Below are 25,980 nucleotides of genomic sequence, written 5' to 3'. Positions count from 1 at the left end.
AGTCACAGCTTTCGGTGTCGCCTGAATAGCTACGAAGCGTACAAAGGTCTCTGTTTCTGTTCCCAATTCTGACTTGGAATGTGGACCACCATCCTTCACCAATCTGGACAGCGGATCTGCAATGTTTGCTTTCCCTGCAATGTGGTTGTAGTCTGAGTACCCATCTCTCTATTCTGGCACATGGTTTGGATCTAGGTGCATAGATCACCTCTAATGGCTTATGATCTGTGGTGAGTTCAAATTCAATGCCGTATAAATATGCATGGAACCTCTCACAGGCCCATACAAGTCCGAGTGCTTCTTTCTCTGTCTGAGAGTATCTTCTTTCCACATCTGATAACGATCTGCTGGCATAGGCAATGATTCTTGGTCCTCCATCATGCATCTGGACCAACACGGCTCCTAAACCAACTGGGCTGGCATCCGCTATGACTTTGGTTGATGCCGCCGGATCGTAATATCCAAGAGTTTTTGCATCTGTCAGGCTTTGCTTTAGCGCTGTGAACGCTTTCTTTTGCTCAGATCCAAAATGAAATGGCACACCTTTCCTGGTTAGTTTCCTTAGTGGTTCTGCCACTGTAGCGAAATTAGGAATGAACTTTGCACAAAAATTGACCAATCCCAGGAAACTCCTCACCTCTGTTGCGTTCTGAGGTGCACGGGCCTCTGCAATAGCTTTCACCTTGGCCTCTGCAGGGTTTAGTCCTTCCCGTGTAAGTCTGTGTCCCATGAAGTCCATTTCTGACACACCAAACTGGCACTTGTTTCCATTCACGGTAAGGCCTGCCTCCTGTAGTCTAGATAGTACACACCTCAACCGTTTGTCATGCTCTTCCTTCGTTGGTGCATGGACTATGATGTCGTCAGAAATGTTGGCAACTCCAGGAATGCCTTGAATCACTCGATGGATTTCATACTGGTAGATCTCCGAAGCTGCATTAATTCCAAATGATAGTCTCTTGTAACGATACAATCCACAGTGAGTCACAAATGTTGTCATATCTCGGGAACCTGGATCCAGCTCTAATTGATAATAGCCCCATTTCAGATCAATTTTTGAGAATATCTTGCTGGTAGTTAGTTCTTGAAGTATTTCCTCCACTGTTGGTATAGGGTGTCGTTCTCGAACTATAGCTTCATTGGCCATTCTCATGTCAACACATAGTCTTATGTCACCCTTTGGTTTGGGCACAATCACTACGGGACTGACCCATTGAGTCGAATGTTCCACAGGTTCAATAATGTCTTGTTCGATCAATTCTTTAATTTTGGCTTAGACTTTCCCATGAAGTCCAAACGGAGTTCGGCGCATTGGTTGTGCCTTGGGTTTGACCGTTTCATCTACCGCTAGCTTCAATTGTCGACCTTTCAGCTTTCCTACTCCTTGGAAGACTACGGGGAATTCTTGCTCATATCCTCGTATGACTGAATTGAATTGACACAAGCTCCAATATGAAGTATTGCCAGGTCTTGCTTTCTTCTCAGCAATGGTTCTCCCCTCTCTTCTATGACCGTAAACTCTGCTTCGGTGTACTTATCTCCAGCTTCAACAGTTGCAGTAAAACATCCAATGGTCTGCAATGGCTTGGTTGCCGTGTATGGATACAGTTTCTTGGAACACTTCTTTGAGATACAGATGATCTTTTTCCTTTTCAACTTCTCCCATAAATGTCGATCAATCACATTACTGTCACTGCCTGAGTCTACAATGACCTGAACTGTCACTCCACCAATGATCACTGGGACCTTCTCATGACGTACTTCATTCAACGTAAATTGGTAACAACTCTGTTCCTCCTGGGTATCATCATCATCACCGTCTATCTGGCGAATGGTATCTTTCTTTCCAGGATACTTTCCTTTCCCCCAGGCTTTGCCTTTGGAAGTTGTACTCTTCCTCTTCTGGTCTGCATTGGACTTGCTTTTGCACTTCTTTGCAAAGTGGTCCTTACCTCCACACTTTCTGCAAACTTTGCCTTTGGCCAGGCAATATGGGTCTTTTCCAAAGTGACCTCGGTTTCCACATCGATAACATTCCACGTCCTGTGTCGACGTATATCTTGGCTGGTTATGGCGATGTGAGAGCCTCTTAATTTGCTGGCTTGAGTTGTCTTTCAGGGTCATGGTATGAAATTGCCCTTCAACAGCCTCTAATGCAGCAGCAATGGTTAAAGCATCGGTGAGTTCCAACTCACTCCCTCTTTCCAGTAGACGTCTTCTGAGTTTATCTGATCTGCAGTGCTGTACGACTTGATCCAATAATTGGTTGTCCAAATCAGCTGGCATGTAATTGCATCCAACAGCTAGCTGGCGTAGTCTCGTCACGTACTGAGCAATTGTCTGGCCATCTTCTTGTCTCGTTCTCCGAAACAAATGGCATTGAAATGTAGCATTCGGTGTCACTACATAGTGTGCATTTAATGCATCTACCGCCTTCCGGTACTCATCCTTTCTTCCAGTATTCAAAAGTGTCTTAAATGTTTCCCGAACTGTGGGTCCTGCAGTGAAAAGAAGTAACGCCCTCCTCTGCGCTTTTTGTTCAACTGTACCGGTATCTAGAAATAGGCCACGACTGTCGGCATAGGATTCAAATTCTTCCAGCCATGCCTTCCACTTCACACTTACAGTGCTTGCATCACCCGTTGGGTCAAAATGAGCAATTCCACTATGTGTTAGAAAGTCACCGTCTGCCCTAGCCATGAGGAAATATTCCAGCCCCAAAAGTACTAAGCAAAGAGAAAATTCTTATCACCTTGAAGTTGTCTGTAATCCTCTGTAATCTTGTTTAGTCTTTAATTTTCTTCAAGCTTCTTTCATCCTCGTCGCCAATGTCACATTTGTGGCCCGAAATGTGAAGTTAATAAAACATTAAACACAAGTTTTATCAGGTAAACCTCTCAGTGGCTTTTATTCTCCCGTTTCCTTTGTTCTCCTGCTTGTGTTCTTATCTCTCTCATACCACGTGACTTCCGGTACATCTCATACATATTCATTATCATGACAACACTGGGTTTATGTTAAAATGCAAAGATACACAACTATTGTTTCAGGCTTGGGCCTGTATGAATAAGCCTTGATGAAGGGCTCAAGCCCAAAATGTTAGTTATGTACCTTTTTCTGTGCTACATAAAGTACACTGTTTGACCTGCAGAGTTTCTCTAGCATTGTATTTTTTTACTTCAATCATAGTGTCTGCAGACTTTTGTGCTTTACCCACACCTTTTAAAAAGCCTGGATTTGTTTGTGTTGTTATTTCAGTGTTATCTACCAGCAGATTTCAAAGTCATTCCTTCAGTTTTTAAGAGATCTTATTAACAGAGTAATCGGAACATTAATAAGTTATTCAAACTTTGAGTCAATCTCTCAATTCAATTTGATATGGCATTTAATCAGCAAGTAGTATTAAAGGCACTCAGATTTTTTGAATGTACATGACATTGCATCTCACCAAGTAATCAAAATATATCCAATTTTGTGGATAAATTACTTAGATGTCTGCTCTTTACTTTAGGTTGGGTGAAGGAAATACTCCCCATTTAAAGATAATACAAGAAATAATTACAGAAACCCAAGAACAAAAACAATGTTATCCTTTCTGTGATCCTCTATCTTGAAGCATCATCAGAGATTAAATAACTTTGATAACAATAGATTTTTTTTCTATGACAGACACTAAATCTTCTGATAACATCATGACGAGTCAATAGCCACTCTGAAAATAATTAAGTGCCAAGGAAGAACTATATTTTACTGGACTGGCAACAGTTTATTTTGCCCCGACTTGAAGTAAGATCCAGAGACACACCATCTACACGTCTTTGCAATTTTGAGGGCATTTCCATTTCTTGCTGTAGTTTATTGCAGATGAACCTGACTATATTTGCTATACTTTGCAGCTGATTTGGTGGCATTGTTATTAGGAGGTTTTCTCATTTTAAAGTTTAACAAAAAGAAAAGTTTAACAGGATTCATCTGTACAAAAATAAAATCTCATCTGAGGAGGAAACTGAAAATGCGACAAATCCCTTGGAAATAATTCAGGCTTATGAATAGTTTATAAATGCAAATCTCTGCTGTATTGTCTTGGAAGAGTAGGAGGAGAGGCCTTTCCCAACCCATCACCAAGTTGCAGAAGGAGATGTGGACCCGTAAATGGAGAACGGGAGGGAACAAGAAGATGACGATACTGATGAGCTGTTTGTCATTGCACCTTATGCCACACCAAAGAAACTCAAAGACTGGCATCACACAAGAAGAATAGAGGATCCTGTATCAGGCATGAAGAACAGGAGTTCTGTTGAACCACAAGAAAGCATGGTCCCTGTAGCCATACAATTTCAGGGGAATTAGATAAACACCACAATTTGGATATTGCCATGAGAAAGTGGGTGTAGCTGTGCATCAAGTTGGCTGCTGGCATGTTCAACCTAGCCAAATACAGATGACAAGGAACAAGGCCAAGCAAGTCCAAATCACTACTCTTGAAGGTTGCGTGACCCTGGAGATTATGGCAGTGGCTTACATTTTGCTAAATCAGAATTTATTGTCATGAAATTCTATTTTGTAGCAGAATCATAGAGCAAACATTCATATTATAACCATCTTACAACATTACTACAAATAAAAAAATTAAAATAAACATGCACAGAAAGTAAGACAATGTCCTTGCTTCATTGATTATTCAAGAGTCTGATGGCAGCGGGGAAGAAGCTATCCTTGTGCCATTGAGTGCTCATCTTTAGGCTCCTGTAATTTTTTCCCCTCCCGATTGTAGCAGTGAAGGCTTGGCCCGGTCACTTATTTTGAAACTATGTCCCCTTGTTTGAAAGTTTAAAAAAATCTCAACACCGATCCTGTCACGCTGCCTAAGGACTTTAGGTGATTCCATGAGATCACCCTCATTCATCTAAATTACTGTTTAGCCTTTTATTGAAAGAAAAAAACCCTCATCCCACCGTACAGCCTAGTTGATCCAAGGAGTTTGTACATTCTCCCCATGTCTGCGAGGGTTTTCTCCCACATTTCAAAGATGTGTTGGGTTAGTAGATTAACTGGACACATGGGTGTATTGGGCAGTGTGGGGTCATGGGCCAGAAGGGCCCATTACAGTGTTGCATCTCTAAAACTAAAATAACCTCCAATGGTACTATATTCTTTCTCAGTTAAAGAAACAAAGCTTGCACAATATTCCACATATGGCCACACCAAGGGCTGGATAGAATGGATGTGGAAAAAAAATAACATCTAGTACTGTAGAAGGGAAGTCTATGACCAGAAGGAAAAGCTCAAATTAAAAAAAACATCTCTTTAGGATAGTAATGAGGAGAAATTTCTTCAGCCACAGCATGGTGAATCTGTGGAATTCATTGCCACCGACTGTTGAAGACCAGCTATTGAGTATATTTAAAGGAGAGGTTGACAAGTTATTGATTAATAAGGGTTCAAACGTTATGAGAAGCAAGAAGAAAAATGGGGCTGAAAGGAAAAATACATCAGCCATGAGTTGAATGGTGGAGAAGACTCGATGGGTTGAATAGCTTGATTCTGCTTCTAAGTCTTATTGTAGTTTTTAGGTTTTACCTTGATTTTTTTTTTGAACAGCGAGTAATATTTGCTACTTTTCAATCATCTGGAACCAACCCCTTAATTGAAGAACAAGGTCATGATTAGAGCTACCATAATTTTCTCCAAAAACCTCAATTGCCTCCAATCTCATCGTGTTGACATACCTACCTTAAACTCACACATCACCATGCTATAAATTTTTCAACATATCCAATGTTTTAACTATCTTCTCCTTAATATTTTGGAAACATTCCCCTTCCCTGATGAAGTTAGCTATAAAGCATTAATTTAGAACCATTGCAGGACCCTCCACATTATTGCTAAGAATGAATAGCTGAAGATGAATTCACTCTGATTGATGCATTGGGTTAGATTGTTAAATTTTATTGTACTATAATAAATAAATGGTCCTTATAATTCTGCCATAGATTTAAACTGTTCCCTCCTCACCCCCGACCCCACCATCTGCCTCTTCCCAGTTCCCCAAGGATTCACAATCTTTCTATAGTTCTCCTAAGCCTTTTGTGCATTTTCTGAAACCTGAATGTTATTTTTCTCTCGAGGTTATTTATCCTTTGCTCAAAGTGTCATAGGCCAGATCAAATCAAATTACATTAGACCAAGTTATTCATGATATTAAATGTCAAACATGGCATAAAATGGCTGCATGCAGCATTGGTTCAAAAGACAGCACAAATCAACATGCTGGCCAAAACATAATTATTTAGTATCCTGGTTCCCACACATATTTTGGGGGCTTAGTCAATCAATTCCAACCTTCTTTATTTGCTAATATTTTTTAAAAATGTTATCTCAGGCCTGCTTGAAATTGTAATGTATATTGAGAAATGCTGCTGTGTTTACTTAATAGGATTAAATTAACAAAGTCCAGGAAATAATGCAACTGCTCAAAATATAGATGAGACCACACACGGAGCCTAATGCAGAGTAACACTAACTTCACTTACAAAAAGTAAAATAGACTTTGGATAGATTCGAAGAAAGACAATCAGTACCCTTTATGGTATTAGATAAACCAGGAAGGAATAGAAACCACAGATGCCAATATCATTGTTATTGGGAAATCTTTGGCTTGGCTTCGCGGACGAAGATTTATGGAGGGGGTAAATGCCCACGTCAGCTGCAGGCTTGTTTGTGGCTGACAAGTCCGATGCGGGACAGGCAGACACGGTTGCAGCGGAAAATTGGTTGGTTGGGGTTGGGTGTTGGGTTTTTCCTCCTTTGTCTTTTGTCAGTGAGGTGGGGAAATAGGATAAGAGGAATTACCCTATATAAATGTTAGAAATTTCCTAATTCAACAAATATTTAGATTGGCTTTCAACGATGCAAAGAAGCCTCTTGGATGCACTGCTTCTCTACTAGAAATGTTCTCGCAAGTGGCTTGCCTTCAAAATATTGGATTTATGCAACTGATGAATTTCTCAAAGATGAATTATAATTCTTAAATCCAAAAGCATCATTGCAAAGATAATAAAATGGACAAATGTCCATAGATTTAAAAACAGTGTTAACAGGACCTACAAGTTTCCTTGGTTACTGTAGATAGAAAAAAGTTAGCAGTACTGCCAGAGCTGCTGTTGGTGCAGACCTGGGGGGGAGCAGGGAGCAGAGGCAAAGCACTCCCCGTGGGGGAATCCTACCACCCAGTCCTTCTGCCAACTCTTCTATTCAGGCCTGTTAAAGGAGCCAGCAGTGTTTTAATATTCTGCAATTCCAGGGTATGGGCCCAAGATGGCAGCATCTGTGATCGGCAGCAGGCTCGAGTGGTTTAAGACTCTGGGGGAGGGAGCAGTGAACTGTCACAGGGCACCAGTAACAGGAAGAACATCCCCTCCATTGAGAAGACAACCCCAAGAAAGGTGATGGACCAGCAAAGGGCTCTGCGGTTGAAGGACACACACAGGCGGCAAGATGTTTCCGACTCATGGGCGAGGAACACACACCGGCTGCAGGCGATGTGAGGTCAAAGGACTCACACCAGGTTGCAGGGTGCTGGCTCACGAGAACCAGGATATCAGAACCAGGATTAGAGAGAATACAGAGGACAAGGAGGTCTACTGAAGGACCCGTAGGCTTCCTCATCCTGTCGGAGGTTTAGATCTGGGCTCGGATTGCCAATAGTTTGAACTTAACTGAATCTTGAGTGGCTACAGAGGTAGCAGGAGCGCTGGAGAAGAACCAACGGACATTCAGTCACTCGGAGGGACTCTTTTGCTTTTCTTTCTGACTTTAAGGGGTGCTGGGCAATTCAAACACTAAATCTTTGTCTGCCTAAGACAGGCAAAAAGCAATTTTGTGCAATATTACATCTCTGCTTTCTTACATGACAATAAATAGTATCTAACCTGATATTTCAGAAGTACAAGCATTCTTTAATATTCAGACTTGTTCTCATTTTTCTATCTTCCAGGCTACTTCCACGGGCATCAGAATGATTGCAAATAGGGACCAATTGAACTGATGCAACTTGGGGAACCATAGTTTCTGGAGAAGTATTGAGTGATCCAAATTGCTTCATTTTGGCCATCTGTTCTTCTTGTTCATAAAGAACATTTGGTAAAGGGATAAAGGCAAACTGATGAGTGGACACCATGGCATTACTCTTTGGGTTGTGAATTAGCCATTAATCATGCCTCAAAAAAATTGGCAATGCTTTACAGGGAAAAAGATTTTAGGAGCCAATGTTGCCTTTTGCACCACAAACTATTTTTTTTTTTTCAATTCTTGAAAATAAATTACCACCCTGCTAATTCAGGTTCTGGTCCCAGGAACAGCAAGATTTCTAGATAACCTGCTATCCAAAGGATATTTGTGTTTCAATGCGGTACAGTTTGCAGATTAATGGTAATGCAAATCTCAGATCAAAACTTGGTTCCATTACAATGGACAACAAATGTTTTCAAAAGATTTGTTTTCTGAAAAACAATTTGGATTATGAAAGAGAACTTCAAGATGAACACAAAGATCATTTTAGATTTTCTGTATCACGCAAATTGGAAAAAATTTGTGCCATGTGTCACACAGCCATAACCTCACTTCTAAAAGTAGTTTTTCTTTCATCCAGGTCTATAGATTTCAATTGGCAAGAAATAATAAGTTCCACCAAAATGTTGTCCAATTTGTTACGATTCCTTTTCCTCTTGCTTGTTGTACAATTCCAAGGGTTTGCATCTCGGGTTCTGACTAATTATTTATATTTGGTGGACCAGGAAATTTAATGTGATTAGTGGAAATTTTAAATTAATTGGCCTGCAATTAGTTTTGACCTGCAACTAAAGAAAATCTTGACATATCTCATTCACTTGGAAACACTTCAGCTGTACTTTCTTAAGTGGAATCACTGATGCACATGGAGTTCGACTTGGTTATTGCGATTTCAAATGGATTGTAAGCCACAAAGACATCCAAACTCTGGAGAGTTTGCAAGATTTTCTTGTCTGTGAGCAATTCACAAGAAACCTTAACATCGTGCCTCCTCATCTCCCCTGCTCTACCCAAGAATTTAAATTTGATTCTTTTGGAGTTGCATGTGAAAGGGAAACATAGGTGAGCATAGAACAAATTTTTCAATGTACTTTTATGATTAAAGGAAGACAATAATTTACCTATACTTACCCCATTTCAATTTGCTGTCTGTCTAGACATCTTTCTCTGACTGTCCTTTCTCTTGATTTCCAAGCAAGGAATGGGTCAGCATTTTATTTTTGCATTAGTTGTTCTAACAGGGTTGAATTTTAACCTACTTGCCCTAATCAGGGCACATTTAATGTCATGGAAATACTTGAATCATCAAAAGGGCTATGAAGCCATGCAAATGTGTCTTTAGGTTACCTTGTAATGCAGAGTTCAGAATATATTTTAGTTCTAATCTTGATCAAGACCAGTTCTTCAACAGCCAAGTTTATTGGCTCGGACTGGAAGAAAATATGACTTGCAACAAGGGCTTTAATCTAGAGTCCCCACTTCTGAATGGTCAACAGGTTTTCCCCTCACCATAACTGCCCCAAGAAATGGTAGTACCTAGGCAGATGATAATTAAAAAAAACAAGAGCTAATGTTGACATCATTTAGTGATGGAGGAAGAAATATGGACATGACAGCAAAGCCACAATGGGTTTCATTATTTCCTCATTCCCCTACACAATAATTTTCTCTTGACAAGTTGAACAATCAGATGAACCAACAATTCAAGATAAATCAAAAAGGTTGCTGACATATGACTTTTGATGTTCCATCCATACGTTGGTACTACATTGTACAAGATCTTACAAGTGCCAGTTATCCATATTTTGAATTAGGAGGACTTCAGCCACAACATTTTTCTCTTCTTCCATCTTATTTATCTCTAACATATCCCAGTTCTGTTAAAGTAGTAACAATTTCTGTTTCCACAAATGCAGCCTGACCTACTGAGCATTTCAAGCTTTAAGTTTAAATTTAGAATAAACATAGGCAATTTAATGAGCTTTATTTTTCCCAATTTTCATGCTGGGTCAACAGGAAAGAAGCCACAACAAGTAATTCAATATTCATTACGAATGACTTTTTAAAAGTCATATGGAAAAGGTAAAATTTGAGTGAAACAAGTTCCTGTTATAAGGATCTAGAAAGATTTAATGTTAATTATTTAACACAATAAACACCCCAAGTTCATCAACATACAACAGACAGCTTTGTTTCAACTGAATTTGCTTACCTGCTCTGCTGAGTTGATTGGTGACACCCATCTGACTCCAAAAGTTGAATGAACCTAATCAGAGAAAACCAGGACATGCTTGACAGTAAATAAAGATTTTTTTTAGCTGTATCTAATGCAGTATACCAGTGCAGGGCCTGATGAACCTACCAGTTCCGAAGAAGGAGGCACATCTTGTACTTCCATTAAAAAAAAACTTTATTTGAAAGATAAAAAAAGTTATACTTAAATAATCAATATGAAATTCTTAACATTCACATTATTGACTTTTTCTAAACAACAATATAAAAGTACAAGGATGTTTAGGGATATTAGAATACAGCAGAGCCGGTTAAAGATTATCTCTCTTTAACACATGGACCCAAATAACTTCATTCTGTGCTCTCCTTTTATTTAAATGTGCATGAACAATAAAGTCGCAACTCCATAATGAAAATAGTTGCTGCAAGACTTAAAATATTTATAGAGATTGGAAGAATGTTATTTTTAATTATTTCAACTTTTAATTTCCATTTTACCCTTTAGTGCTCTGAAGTGATGCTCAACAAGACGATTCCAAACAATTATCAAGGCCGGATAAAACTGGATTTACAAGTAGGTATGTCAGTGCTGGCCCAAATGGTCCCTTCTGTTCAATTAAAAAAAGGGCACCTGAATCTACTCAAATCCATTCATCATGCTTTATTGAGTTCAAGCTTGTGTTCTATTCCTTTACCTATGCATTTGTGCATATCAAAAGCTGCAATCCACACGAAAAGATCATTCATTTAAATTGCCACTACAAAAGTACTGCACAATTAAGAATGGACAAATAGCTAACACCGAGATAGTCTATGAAGTCCTGCTTCAAAGGGAATTAAAAATAAGCTTTATGTTAAGTTGCAGTTAGTACCGTTCTTGAAGGTGGTGAATGCACTTCTTTTGTATCAAGTGGGATATTGATGCCAGTTTATTGAAATTTTTAAGTTTAAATTGAAGGACTGTGGCATGCAAGTATCTTGCCAGTAGAACAATGGGGCAAGTGTTCATAATTTATTTCATCTCGTAGCCCATTTGTTCTATTGAAAGATCTGCATCCACGGCATTAAACATTTGTGAATCAGAATGCTCTTTCATACAAACTGCTCACCAACCGTTTGTTAAACCTTGCAAATATGCTACCAAAATAGAGTTTAAAGTCACGCATCAAAAAAATTAAATAACGAGGTACAAATTAAACCGTCAAGACTTTTGACATTTGTACTAATCACAAAATAGCTTTATTTTTTTTAATGGCATATCACATAATCAGAAGAAACATTTCCTGGAAACCCCTGCATAAAATGTCTTTGCAGAAACCTTTGCAGACTTACCCAAATGTTGACATCAATGATCTCACTATGAACTCGTTTATCGTGGTTAATGGCTACGCGTTGTTTGGCCAACATTTATTTTAAAATACAAACCGCATTTCGTCGAACTTCGTGCACCGCGCTGTCCGAAACAAAGACAGACCCTTTTTTTAAAAAAATACTATTTGGCACCCCGTCGTTGTAAACAGAAAGTGTCTCGCCATTGCGGATTAACCTCCCCATTAAGTAATTCTTGAAAAGAAAGCAGTTTGCAGTCCATCCTCAATTGCTCCCACCTGAAATATCCATTAACTTCATGTGTCCCCACTGTTTGCGTCCGCATCACTTTCTCGGACACTCTCACCGCTGGAATTACTTCATTCTCTTTCAATTCTTTACGTCAAACGCGATTAATTTAGCTGCTTCAAGGCATTGGGCTGTGTGCCAACACCCAGATGCGCCACCTCCAAAAACACGCACGCACAACCCAACTTTTGGCTTGGTCAAGATCCAAGTGCACTAGTTTAATAAACAACGTGATGCATTTAAAATGAAAACAACAAGACATTTTTTTAAAAAAACATATCCATCCAAATGCATCGGAGAGCGTGGTAGACCAGGTGAGGCAGCAATGGTACACCAAGTTTGAAAGCTGGAGGAGCAAGGGTTCTGTTCTAGGGTGGTGGGGCAGGGTTTGGGACTAATCGCTTAGGGATTAGTGATGGGCTGTTCACTCACGGTAGAAAACATATTCGGTGTAGCTGGTCCATATCTTGTCGTCGGTCTGATCGTGAGCGAAGGCGCAAGTGCCCGTCGAATTGCACGACACCATGTGGAAGCCAGCTTCGGCCAATTTGTCAAACGCCTGCTCCAGGAAAGTAAACTTGAGGTAGTAGCGAGACGTGTAGCGCTCGGGGGGCCGGTCTGGGTCCCTGCTCTCGTTCAGCGTCTCCCCAAACACTTCCTTCGCCAGCGCCGTCTTGCCGCACACCATGATCCTGGCCACTCTTCGGAACTTGGCGTCTGTCTGACTGTCCCTCCCCAGCGTGTACGACCCCCGGTAGCCGATGGTGATGAAGCCCATCCTCCTGTCGCCGCCCGCCGCGGCCAGACTGCGCGCTGCGTCCGTGTTGGGAGAGCCGTCCTCGGGGTCGCTGGGGCAGGCATCGTCGTTGATGGAGTTCTGCTTGCTGAGTTTGGGGCTCAAAGTCTTGACCAGTTCGGGCAGAGCGAAGTATTCGGCCTCCCGCTGCAGCCGGCTCCTCTCGGGGAAGTGGTCGGGAAGCACCAGCTGCTGGTCCCGCATGTAGTCCAGAATGTAGCGGAAGAGAAAGCCGTCGCGGTCGATGAAGAAGCGCCCCTTGCCGTCTCTCGCCAGCCCCAGCCCGTTTTTGCGCCCGAACATCTGTCCCAGTAAGGAGTCGGGCACGCTGACCAGGGTGGAGTAGCGGGTGATGTACACCTGGCCGCCGACGTTCAGCTCCACTATTTCAGGGAAAGGTGACTGCTCGCCGACCATGGTGGAGCTGGCGTGATCCGACAGAGCCATCGCCGCGCTCAGCCCCCGCTCTGAGCAGGCACTCCGGACTGAGCTGCGTCCAGCGCCGGGGAAAGAACCACTCCTCTCCCGCGCTCGCTCGCCCCGCTCTTCCTCCAAGTCAATTTTAAAGAGAGCAACGCGATCCGCCTTCGCCGTCAGTCAGTGGGCGGGCTCACTGCGTCCTGCATCCGTGTATCCATTCCCAGCAATCTTATCGTGGCATTCGCGGCGCTTGCCCCCAATGGGCCTCTCAATGTTTACTTGCCAGTTCCATCTTCATTGAACGCCGCGAGGTCTCACTTGATGGCCACGACGCAATCGAGCGTATCTTGGCCCAAACCGTTCAGCAAATGTCTGCATCCTCTTCGTTCAACTCTAAGTAAACCATGGTTTGGAATAAAATAGTCAAATCCACTGCAGACCATCGAGGAGGCTGGAAATGACATTCAGGAAGCAATAAGAATTTTAGCTCCGCGATCAGAAGTTTCCAACTTTTCTACTTTAAGTATACTTGAGCTCTCAGCATTTTACTGTACTGAATTCACACATTCACTTAAATTATGTTTCTCGTCAGTTTTGAGTAAGTGGACATTCGATTAAATGTTTTACTTTGAAGTTGGACGATGTAACATTTGCAGAAATGTATTGCTCATTTATTTCGGTTCCGCTTTTCTAATGTTTCGTAACTTTCAAACCGTACATTTCTGCCCGGAAAGTACATCTCCCAACCAGTCACAGGGGTCATGCCGATTCGAAAATAGATGACATTGTTTCCCTGCAGTATTTGGTTTTGTTACTGATACCTGACCAATTTAACCGCCAAGTATCAATTAATATATAAAACTACGGGAGAAGTAAACGGTAAGAAGTAAACGTAGGCGTTTTGAGGTTTTCAATGTTATCAGTAGCACTTCCATTCCAAACATTTTGATGATGTTTTAAAAATCATGGAAAGGGTTAGGGACCTGTAACCCGAGGTTTCCCAAGTCGTCGTACTCGCTCGGTTTATAGAATGAACTCTTACTTCTCCCCTCCAAAGATTTTGCGTGACCTGAGTATTTCTAGCATTTTCCGTTATTCATTCAGGTTTTCACCAACTGCAGTTTTGTTTCGCGTTTCAATTCTGTGGACAGTGAACTTAATGGATTCAGGTTTATGTGTTCTCAGATTTATCAAAGGCAAATCAGGTTTAGCTAACCTGATTCAAGTTTTTGAAGAGTTAACGGAGAAAATTGATAATGCCTGTGATTTAACAAGGAAAAACAATTTTGGTAAAACATCAAATTTGAAACAGAGGGAGCTCAGTGAGAATGAGCAAGAAGTTGTCAAAGTGCCAGCAGATGGGGCATGGTGTTTAAATTCAAAGAAAATCCACAGGCCAATTTTGAGCTGGTGCTATCTTGAAAGCATGTAAGCTTGGAGAGAATTCAAAGCGGACAGGTCATGGAGAGAGCTGTAAACAAAAGTGAGAATTATAAAATAACCTTTGAATAAGATATTATTGCAGTGACCAAACCTCCTATTTGAAATATGTATCCTGTTCTTGCTAACCCTAATGGAAGATTTTAACTTCTATGAAAGTGGAAGGAAGTTTTTGAGATTTTAATTTCATCAATTAGACAATCCTTCCCATTACAGCAATTCTACTATTGTGATAAAAATAATTATTATTATCTTGCTAACAATCATACAAACAAAAAAAAAACACTCTGCCTGAGGAATTCAGCAGGTCAGGCAACATCACTGGGAGAAAAAGAATTGTCAACATTTTGGGCAGAAAGCCTTTATTCATTTTTGAAACTATTCAAGAATACGACACTTGAAGCTATACTTCTGAATACAAGATTTCCTCCAATATATCATTCAATTCTCAGCTAACACATCCAAAGTAACAAAGTTAACTCAAATTTGAAATTTAATGCTATACAGTGCAAAGGTACATTGATTTCTAATTTTATGGATTGAATCAATTTTAATAAATAGCTTGAGTTGAAGCCTTTTCAAACTCTATTCAATAGTCTCTGGTTTGAGGATTTAATTAAATGATCAGACCATTTACAAACATTTTAACAAATTAATCAGGTAGTGCCCCCTCGTGGTGGCATGGAGTAAACTGTTAAACTGCTATTAGGAACATCCATATATTTGATATGGAAGTAGGTGCAAAATATTCGACATAACCCCTACAACAGAAGCTAAAGATGTTGAGATGGACTTCTCCAGGGCAAATGTTTGAACAATGAGATTGTGATAGACTGACTATATTTGCATGAACAATTCCTCATTTAAATATTCACGTGTACAATAAATAAAATGTATTGAAATGATCTGTGGCAGGAAATAAAGCCAGGTCATTTTTCCTAAAAAGCCCACACAAAAAGTACTTTGAGCAGGAAGGATGTACAGAGCAGATTTATTATCACATGACCTGAACCATCTTAATAACTGGTGAAACTGGAACATTGAAGGTTAATTTGACTGAAATGGACAAGCTTTTTTCGTCTAATTGAAGATCTAGGACAAAATAGAGAGTCAGTCACTTTACTTGTGTATGAAAGCAACTAAAGTGACACAGTTAGAATGATGGTTAGCACAAAACGAGATAGACAACAGACTCGCCAAGGCAAATAGCGCCTTTGGAAGACTACACAAAAGAGTCTGGAAAAACAACCAACTGAAAAACCTCACAAAGATAAGTGTATACAGAGCCTTTGTCATACCCACACTCCTGTTCGGCTCCGAATCATGGGTCCTCTACCGGCATCACCTACGGCTCCTAGAACGCTTCCACCAGCGTTGTCTCCACTTCATCCTCAACATTCATTGGAGCGACTTCATCCCTAACATCGAAGTACTCGAGATGGCAGAGGCCGACAGCATCGAATCCACGCTGTTGAAGATCCAACTGCGCTGGGTAGGTCCCAAGATCGTGTTATATGGCGAGCTCTCCACTGGCCATCGTGTCAGAGGTGCACCAAAGAAGAGGTACAAGGACTGCCTAAAGAAATCTCTTGGTGCCTGCCACATTGACCACTGCCAGTGGGCTGATCTCGCCTCAAACCGTGCATCTTGGCACCTCACAGTTCGGCGGGCAGCAACCTCCTTTGAAGAAGACCGTAGAGCCCACCTCACTGACAAAAGACAAAGGAGGAAAAACCCAACACCCAACCCCAACCAACCAATTTTCCGCTGCAACCGTGTCTGCCTGTCCCGCATCGGACTTGTCAACCACAAATGAGCCTGCAGCTGACGTGGACATTTACCCCTCCATAAATCTTCGTCCGCGAAGCCAAGCCAAAGAGAAGATTACAGCACCAGCAAACAGGACCGGGGTTCGAATCCGCGCTGTCTTTCAGGAGTTTATACGTTCTGTGTCTATATGGGTTTCCTCCAGGCGCTTTGGTTTCTCCTACCATTCAAAAACATACCAGGGATGCAATTTGACAGCATGGGCTCATGGGCTTCATTTAAATACATTAAATTATTTCCTGTAGGAATTATGAATTTTAAAACAGAGTGGCACGGTTGGTGTAGCAGTTTGCACAATGCCTTTACAGCGCCAGCGATCGTTACCAGACCTGGTTTAGAATCCCGCGCTGTCTGTAATAAGTTCTTCCCGTGTCTGTGTGGGTTTTCTCCATGGGCTCCTGTTTCCACCCACCCTTCAAAAAACATACCAGGGTGTAGATTAATGGGCTGTAAATTGGGCAGCACAGACTCTTAGGGCCAAATTGGCCTGTTTCGGAACTGTATGTCTAAGTTATTTTTAAATCTGAGACAGATTAATATTACCACAAATCCTGTATGCAATTGATTAATATTCAACAAAAAGAGTAAGAAAGCAGATCTACTTTCATCCTATTGAATGGAACTGTAGTAGGTTCCTAGTAGGCAATTGGTTCACCCATTTACCTAAAAGACTGTTAAAGAAAGTTGCTGTAGTGTGGGTTTTATTCCTCTTGTAATGAAAGGCAGTAGGGTGGGGGGGGGGGGGGTGGAATACAGTATTGTTGTGGTGAGAAATAGTGAGAGTGGTTTCCATATTGCTTTCACCCCATTTACAACTGACAACAAAGCCACATTTAAAAGAGTTAAGGCTATGATGAAGCACCAACTTCCTGACTGATTTCCACCAGTTTGAATCTTCAGTGATAGGAACATTAACAACAAATTTGAGTCAAACAATACATTTATCAACTTAACATCAGATGGTGTACTATGAAAGATAGTCATTTCATGTAAGACATGCAGGATCTTCAGGAGGCATTATGGTATTTGTTGCCAAATAGATAATCGCAGAATGTTTAAACATTTTTTTAGGTGCTTAATACATGAAGATCATTTTACATAAAATACTCAGACAAGAGTAAAATAACACACAGGGAAAGATAGAACAACCACAGCCAAGGAATAGTGATCCGCTCCTAAAGCTGATGCATTCCTCATTTGTAAGGATTGTTTCTCAACTGAGCCTAGTTATGGCGGAGACTTGGTTAATCAATGAAAAATATCTTTTTTTTAATTTGAGTGTAGCAAGAATGAACAGTGGTCTTGACTCTTCTGTGCAGTAATGCATCATGGATCTTCACACATTCAGTAGATTCTGAGGTAGAAAGATTTTTTTAAAGAATATGAAGGGAATCAAGCAAAATATATTTCTCACATGAAAGCAGATCAGAGATGTAAAGATCAACGGGGTCTTATGGAAGAGCAAACCAGACACCAAAGGCCAAATGCCCAACTTCTGATTTCTCTTACGATTTATCTGCATGTCCACTTCAGGGTTACATGCTGGTCAGCTCTCAAGGACAGAAAATTCAAGTGGACATTTTTCCTGATGTGCTAAATTTCTGACTTGAAATTGAATCCAATTCATCGTAAACTATAAGGTACTCAAGGTACTTAATTTAAAAGATTCCAATTTCAAAGTGAGACATTTTAGCTTTTTTTGAAAAATGACCACTCATTATCCTGCACATGGGCACAGGGAAGGACACAATTGAGTGATTTCACATCTAATAAATCCAGCCCAGCCAAACTGCAGAAAGTTGGCAGTTTCTGATCGCTTATTGCTTTCTTGAAAATATTTCCTTTTAAAACAGGGCCAACATGGAATAAAATGCCATTTCTGCTCTTTGAGCCTTCAATAAATAACTTTCAGTCTCACATTGCTTCCATTAGAGAGAAAACTAGATTGGAAAGAGGAAGAATCCTTTATGTGTCTCCAACAAGGGGAAGTATGAATTCAGATATACATTGGCAAGTAATTTTCTGTTAATAAATTTAAGGGCACTTTATCTTTCAACAGTGCAGATATTATTCTCTGTTAAAAAAATTGTTAAATAAGTCAGGATGATACAAGATGGGTGCCACCATTGGTGTGGTGGTTATCACAATGCCTTTACAATGCCAGCAATCGAGATCAAGGTTTAAATACTGCATTGTAAGGAGCTTGTATGTTTTCCCCGTGTCTGTGTCGTTTTCCTCAGGGACTCCTGTTTCCTCCACTGTTTGAAATGTACTGGGGGTTGTAGATTAATTTGGTGTAATTAGGCAGCATGGACTTGTGGGCTGAAATGGCCGAAATTTTTAAAAAAACAAGAGAGTTGCACAGATGGAAATACACAGAAGGGTACACCATGTGGTGGTACTCATCAATAATGCTTTAGACAGCAGGCAAGTTTGGAAATTACAAGAAGTGGTTATCCACTGTTGAATGTTGCACTAATCTGTCAGACTTCTCATCCTCTATTTCTATTCATTTTTCTCCTCTGGATCCATACAGAATAGATTTTCTCGTTACCATGCTGCATTCTCCCTCTACTTTGTACTGAAAGGTGCCTATTTTTTTTTTTAAAAAAAGACCCTTGATATAACTTTTTTTTCCCCCAGAAGCATTGCACTTGAATATCAAAATAACACTATCTTCATTTTGGCATGCCAGAAGTGTGCTCCACTTTAATTCTGACTGAAAGATGTGCAGGATTTTATTTTTTCCAGTAACGTTCATAGGTTTCTTAGTGAGTTGGCAGTTCTGTCTGTCAAGAGTTCAGACTCCCAATAATCCTTACGTCTTCAGTAATTCAGGCACAGCAGACTCCTAATCTTTCACTAAAATGTTTCTATGGTCAGATGGCAACAAACTTCCTGGTGATTTATTCAGGTCATTAGTCTGATAGAAGAGTTCCATTTTCACGATGGATTCTCATTTCAAATTTCAACTTTATTATTTGAGTACATATATGACAGCACACACAACTCTGAGATTTTTTTCTGCAGACTAGGCAGAATTTATACTTATCAGTAACTATAAAGAGTACTCAAGAAAAAGATACACATACAAAAGAGAGAAATGTAAATAAAGAAAAATGTAAACAAACTGCAATAGAGAAAAAATATTCAGTAATAAATAAATTGCAAAGTAGGAATCCTTAAGTGAGACTCTGATTGAGTCTGTTTAAGAGTCTGATGAATGAGGAATGGAATCTGTTCCTGAGCTAGTGGCACTTATACCTCTTTCCTGATGGCAACAGCAAGAACAGACCATATCCAGTGTGGTGTAGGTTTGATCTTTAATGATTGCTGCTGCTGTCTAATGATAATGTCCATAGATATGCTCAATGGGGGGGGGGGGGGGGAAGAGTTTTGCGGGTGATATGTAGAGCTGTGTCCACTACCTTTTGCAGGGCTTTCTGCTCAGAGGTGTTGGTAATTCCCATACCAGGCCGTGATGGAGCCAGTCAGCACACTTTCTTCTACATATCTCTAGAAGTTTGTCACGGTTTCCAATGACATACTGAACCTTCACAAACTCCCAAGTAGAGGTGCTTGCTTGTTTTCTTCAATATGATATTGGTACGTTAGGTCCAAAAAAGGTCCTCCCAGGTAGTGACTACGAGGATTTTAAATTTTCCTCAATTTCTCCACCTCAGATCCCCCAATAATCACTGGAGCAAACAGATTTGGTTTTCCTTTCCTGAAGTCTACCATCAGCTCCTTAGTCTTGGTGACAAATGAGTGAGAGATTGTTTTTAGTACATCATGCAGCCAAGTTCTAAATCTCCCTTCTGAATGCGGACTCATCATCTTCATTGACAAACATTCTGGATTTGCAGAATCTATGCCATGTTTTGAAAATATTGCATCCTGTTTAGTTCCTCACTTCTTTAGGGGAAATAATCTTGCTATAAATATTGCATCTGTGATATTTGTTGCATGTGCTATTAAGTAATAGCAGATCTAGTAATGATTTTATGGTGACTCGATAGAATTGTATCACAACATAAGCAATAGCTGAATAAAAAAGTTTCATTATTTAACAGTCGGAGGTATTGCACATATGTGATAGTACAGATACTATCACCAATGTGTATATGTACCTATGTACAGATGGTAGTGTAGGATGACTGTGATTAGCTGAGAGTGTAGCCACACCTACTGGCAGGTCTTAAAGGATTGCTCCTAGCCAGACCAGGTCATTCTGGACTGGTCGACCTACTTGTGATATGCTCCAGTCTTTTAGTTAATAAAAGCCTGGGTTTGGATCAACAAGTCTTTGGATCTTTCAACGCGCATTACAACATATTAAACCCATAAAATGCTAAAATGGTACACATCAATGCTATATAAACCAATTTAGGAAATAAAATGCAACTAAATATGATTCTAACCCAGTTTATTTCCCCTGACTAGTACTGAAAATATGCTTCAAATGGGCCCTCCAAATTAAATAACTCCTTCTCATGCTAGCTTTCCCTTGGCCATCCACTTCTCCAAGTTCATGACCACTTTTCCTACTCTGCTTATAATCCTAGCGCAACCCAACTGCATCCTATTGATTGTCACTCCCACCCCAACCAATGTTGCCTGACCCCAGCAGTATCTATCATCCAATAGCTGCCACGTTGCCATCAATTCCCTGCCATCTGCTACCAAATGACTTCCAATAGATCAGCTGCTCTTTCCAACACTCCACCATCACCTTCAATTGCCACTAATACCCTGCCTGATCCAACTCCTATAGGTTGGTCATACACTTCACCTCCACTGCTCAGTCTAATGTTCTCTTTCAAATGCCCATTAGCTCTCCCTGATTCTTCTACCTCCCACATATACTAGGTGCAATTTACAATAGCCATTTAAGTTACCAACCAATATATCTTTGGGGCTTGAGAGGAACTAGGGGAATCCCAGGAAGTAACAGGGAGAATATGTAAACTTCACACAGATAGCAAAGGAGATCAAAACCTATGTGACTGGAGCTGTAAGGCAGCCTTAGAGCCTGCTACAATGCTGTGACGGACATCTCCTTTTCTTACCCATTTGTGATAGAAAACTATTTGCCTGATATTCACTTCTGATTGAACTGCAATTTTCACCATTCAATCCTTGGGAAGATTAATATCATGATCTCTAGACTTCACCAGCCTCTGTTCTCTTAAGTGGATATAGAAAATGTAAACTTAATCAAAGCAATTATGAAAAGTTGACCTGAAGAACCTACACATATTGGGTATCCTGCTGTGTGCAACTCAGCTTCTGACTCCCTGGAGCTATTCTACCAGCTGCAAGGCAGTCCAGGAGCAGAAACGAATGAACCTTTCTTGTTTTAATGAATTTAAGTCCAACTCTCAAGGAGCTTAAAAGAATTCAGGCCTTCTTTGTCTCCCTATCCAAAAATTTCATGTGTGACCTTTCATGTTGCTACCGTTGTCATAGCCTTGGCCTCGAATGTCTTTCACCTCTAAATTTAATTCCTTCAGTGTGTTTAATAATGTTTTATATAAATCTTCTCCTGTGCTACTTTCAACCTGCATAAACTTTATGAAATGTTCATAAGCACCTGAAGGAGCCAAGTTACCATCAGACACATACCTGATCGTTAGAGACTTTTGCTTTTGGTGACTCTTAACAGGTGTGAGTCTAAAATTATGGTGTAGTACTTATCTGCTTTTACGCGTTTCAGTATCTCATTCAAAACAGCTGTAGCCATAATGTCTAGTAGTTCATTCTGTGTATCTTTTCCTAAATAGTGATTATGAATTTCATGGGTTTTGACTTTTCTCAAATGTTCTTCAAGAACAGGGTCAAACTTTCCAAACAGCTCAACAAGACCTAAAAAGTTTCCATTGTGTACACTCTCATTACCAACTTTTTCTTCTGTTCCTCTAAATGCTAGATTTCTCTCAGCAAGAAACTGCGCTATTGCTACTAGCCTTTTGAATACTGGCTGACAGTGCTTTGCATGTTCATTGACGATTATTTCAAATTCTTTGTCAATTGTCTGTCCACTACAAAGTCTTTGGTGTAACTCCCAGAAACTCCATGTGGCTTCCAAAGGGTTTTTTTTAGAATTTTCATATTCACACAACCTTGTATGAAGATTAGACCATTTGTTGAATCCACTTGTTGATAATGCACTGGTTGTGTTCTTACTAAAAGGTTTACAATAAAAGCAATAAATTCTATCAGCAGACAGGGTATATAATCCAAGGTCTTTCAACACACTCCCCATTTGGAAGTTTCCTCTTACAGTGAAACTTTGAAAAACACAATCCCTTTTCATTTCGTGGAAAGTTGTTCACTGGAATAGGAGGACCTTTCATTGTTAAATAATCTCTTACATTTTGATTTATATTTGCTGGCCAGTTGGTTGGGTCATCATAAATGTTAATTACAACTGTACTCATGGATGATCCATCATTGCGTTATGTTTGGGCTTGGTCCTTTTAGGCTATAAGTGGACTTCCCGCTTTGGCACTGTCTTCTGGTGTATTGAGATCTTCTTCAATTTGATTCACAGCTGCGTCATCCTTTTCTAACTTGTTATCAATTTCATCATTGTATTCATCAACTGTAATTGGACTCAAAGCTGTATTGTCATTTTCTGAATTGTTTTTGTTTTCTTCATCCTCAATACATGGGCACTTCAAAGATGGAGTGACAAGGAATTTTGTGATAGCACCTCTATGTTTTTCATTTTCAGCTACCTTAGTCTTGGCCAGTGCTCATTTCTGGTTGCCGCTTAAATAATTACGCCCTTTGTCTCTATCTCTGCTTGTGCTTGCCATGTAAAATGACATACAAATTTTAAGCTGCTAAGGTAAAAGAAGTATATTTTAAAATGTTTAGACTTAAAATTACACAAAAAACTTGACGTTAGCAATTTTTTTATAAAATTGGACTTGACATCCCTGATAACATGTCTACGTTGTTCCAACAGTGGAACAATGTTGTCATTATCGTTAGTACAACATTAAGAAACCAACGTCAATCCCACATCATTTTGCTCGTTAGCTTTACGTTGTTCCAACGTCAGCTGCTGACCTTGGAACAATGCACCCAACTCTTAACTTGTGAACACCACCGAACAGCAAAACAAGCGACCGATCCTGGATTTGTTGAATGACAACAACTTCAAATAAGGTAAGAATTGCCTTTTTTTAGTTACGGTTAAGTTAGTTAGGTTAGGTTAGTTAGTTAAGGTTGCATTCCAGAATGGGGGGGGACGCACTTTAATTTAGCTGATTTTCTAGTCAAATGTCTAGCACTAGTTTGTCACTAGATATTTGGCTAGAAAATCGGTGGAAAAACTGACGTGTGTAATGGATGAAATTCGCCCCCGAAGAAAACAATTTCCACATGGTCAAGCTAAACTGCACCTGTTCCAAATCACCAAAAACATGAAATAGGCTATATTAAGCCCTGGCAGTGCAATAGCATAGTTAGTAACAGTAGCCTAGTACTATTTTGATACTAAATCAAACCACTGCAAAATTATGAAACAATGACAAAGGCAGCCTTGCTAAGAATATCTGGATCTTGTAACGATGAATAACCCCTAGCTGTACAGTACATACCCCTATTGCTGAATAACCTTGTAAACCAGCTCGTGAAGATATAGGCTATAACCCCCACAGCGACCTAGCCTAGTAAAGATCAACTTAAACTAACCTACCTTTGGGGTTATTCATCTTTACAAGACCCGAATATCCTCACCAATTCCATCTACGATTGCCAACATTGTCAGAAATTCTATGCTTAGGCCTAGGCTTTTTACGTTCAGGCTAACTGCTTAAGCCTAGGCCCTAGGCTAGCATGACGCTATCTCAATCTCATATTAAAGTACAAGTTCTCATTGATTAGCCTATAGCCTGTTTTGATCTTGATAATAATGAGATGCTTCATCAGCTCAGGAATTCATCTATCTTACTGGGTGAAATGAATATGAAACATGAAATTTTTGGATAGGGAGACAAAGAAGGCCTATAGCCAGTAATTTAATCGAAGACATATTTCCTAAAAATATTTCACTGAGATAATATGATCAATTAAGGGCAATAACTTCACAAGTTCACTGACAAATCCTTCAGTTTATAAGGCCTATAGTATTATTATTTTCTTACCAGTTTAAACGAAGTCCTTCACAGTGTTCTCTACTCAAGGCCTGGACTCAAACATGTGCACGGGGCCCCCTTGAGGTGTGGGGCCCAATTTGATCAAATTGGTCAAATAGGCTTAAAACCGGCCCTGCTTGGTAGGACCTGGCATCCTGTATAAGGGAGTAAGGGTGGTCTCCCAGCTGCACTAACAGCAGCATTAATAGCTCTTTATCTGATGTCTCAGCACCCTCCACGTAATTCAGAAAGCATCTCTGCCAGGAGCCGAAGTGCATGCCGGCTTCGGTATTTATGAGGTCAAGCTCCAGCCTGTCTGGTCGCAGCACATGGCTAAGCCACAGTCTCTGGTCTCTTAAGTAATGTGGGGGAACCCCAGGAGTCATTCCTAGTCTCCACGTGGTCTCTGGGTCTAGATGTAGCATAGGCGGACCCTAGGGTACTGGGAGCTGCTGGTAGAGCCTCTGTGGGGCTTGTGTCTACTGGAGGAGTAACCTGGGTGCTTGGGGCTGTTGGCTGAGTCTTTGGCTTTGGGATGTTTGCAACGGGCTTAGGAGGGGATCCCAGCGGTAGCGCCACGTCTCCGTGGGTACTGGGGAAGTGACGGTAGCTGTGTCTGCTTTTCCTGGCTCTGGAGTGGTCAGGAATTGTGCACATATGTGGCGATCAGGAGCATGACTTGTAGAGATTCTTCCACCCGTGCTTGTAGTGGCCCCTTTCTGATCGGACCAGGGTTTAGGGTCGGTGGCGCCTGTACCGGAAAACCCACAGGCAGGCAGGGCTCTTAGCCATTTCTTACCTTCCCTATCGTACTTCTGTGGTCTTCCCCATATTCCACTACGATTCCAGTACAGCAGTCCCTCGCCATCTCTGTCCTCAGATGCACGTGTGTGCTGGTCGTCCTCGGATTCCATTCCTCAGGAAGAGTCTCCAGGTAGTTGGGAACATGCATTGGAGCAGAAGCAGCTTCCATTCTAGTAGCTATGATATTAGTTTATTAAATTGCACTGGCAATAACCACACCAGCAGTGCAAGTATAAGACAGCTTTAATAAACTAATATGTACACTAAGAGATCTTGTCTCTCTGCAAGACGAACCTGGAAGGCTAGACTGTAGCTCTGGACTGCTTTATATACAAGGTCATCAGGATGACCCCTGGTGGCCTAGTGGTGTAATTACAAAAGCCAGTGAAGGAGCTAACAGTGAAGTTCATTTGAGCAAAAGATGATGGCATAAAGTGCACTTTATTGATTGGAAGGGCTGGTTTTCAGGAAAGGATAGTGTTGGATTAAAAACTGATGCAGGGCCAAGAAGATGACTAAGATATTTGAGTTTCAAGGCTTACCTTAACTCGAAATCTTTGATCTTTTTCCCCCTCAATGCTGCCTTATACTGGACAGAGACCACTGACACTCATGCATATTTAATCA

General features: G+C 40.6%; 2 protein-coding genes and 1 long non-coding RNA gene across 3 annotated transcripts in view; 1 reads left to right on the top strand and 2 right to left on the bottom strand.

The window, feature by feature from the left end:
• The window catches only part of LOC138740508 (uncharacterized), a 155,429-nt gene extending 144,526 nt beyond the window's left edge, over positions 1–10,903 (top strand). Inside the window, exon 3 of the long non-coding RNA XR_011342963.1 lies at positions 10,808–10,903. This is a non-coding gene — a long non-coding RNA (uncharacterized lncRNA). The remainder of the gene's footprint in view (positions 1–10,807) is intronic.
• LOC138740505 (uncharacterized) overlaps positions 1–25,594 on the bottom strand; it is a 32,875-nt gene extending 7,281 nt beyond the window's left edge. The window contains exons 1-2 of the mRNA XM_069893245.1: positions 25,349–25,594; positions 10,283–10,336 (exon numbers count right to left, since the gene is read on the bottom strand). Of these exons, the coding sequence (XP_069749346.1) occupies positions 10,283–10,336; positions 25,349–25,463 (169 nt within the window). The 5' untranslated portion in view covers positions 25,464–25,594. The remainder of the gene's footprint in view (positions 1–10,282; positions 10,337–25,348) is intronic.
• LOC138740507 (BTB/POZ domain-containing protein KCTD12-like) lies at positions 11,511–13,788 on the bottom strand. The gene has a single exon (XM_069893246.1). It carries the CDS (start codon positions 13,160–13,162, stop codon positions 12,344–12,346), a length of 819 nt encoding a protein of 272 aa, XP_069749347.1. The 5' UTR covers positions 13,163–13,788; the 3' UTR covers positions 11,511–12,343.
• Positions 25,595–25,980: the final 386 nt, after the last annotated feature.

The sequence above is a fragment of the Narcine bancroftii genome, chromosome 8, assembly GCF_036971445.1.
Source record: "Narcine bancroftii isolate sNarBan1 chromosome 8, sNarBan1.hap1, whole genome shotgun sequence".
In the NCBI taxonomy this organism is placed as follows: domain Eukaryota; kingdom Metazoa; phylum Chordata; class Chondrichthyes; order Torpediniformes; family Narcinidae; genus Narcine; species Narcine bancroftii.
Note: the sequence above shows the minus strand (reverse complement) of the source record. Positions and strands in the feature narration are given on the sequence as shown.

What these genes read in the sequence shown, in the direction of transcription:
- LOC138740507 (XM_069893246.1), bottom strand. Translation starts at nt 13,162, where the DNA reads ATGGCTCTGTCGGATCACGCCAGCTCCACCATGGTCGGCGAGCAGTCA.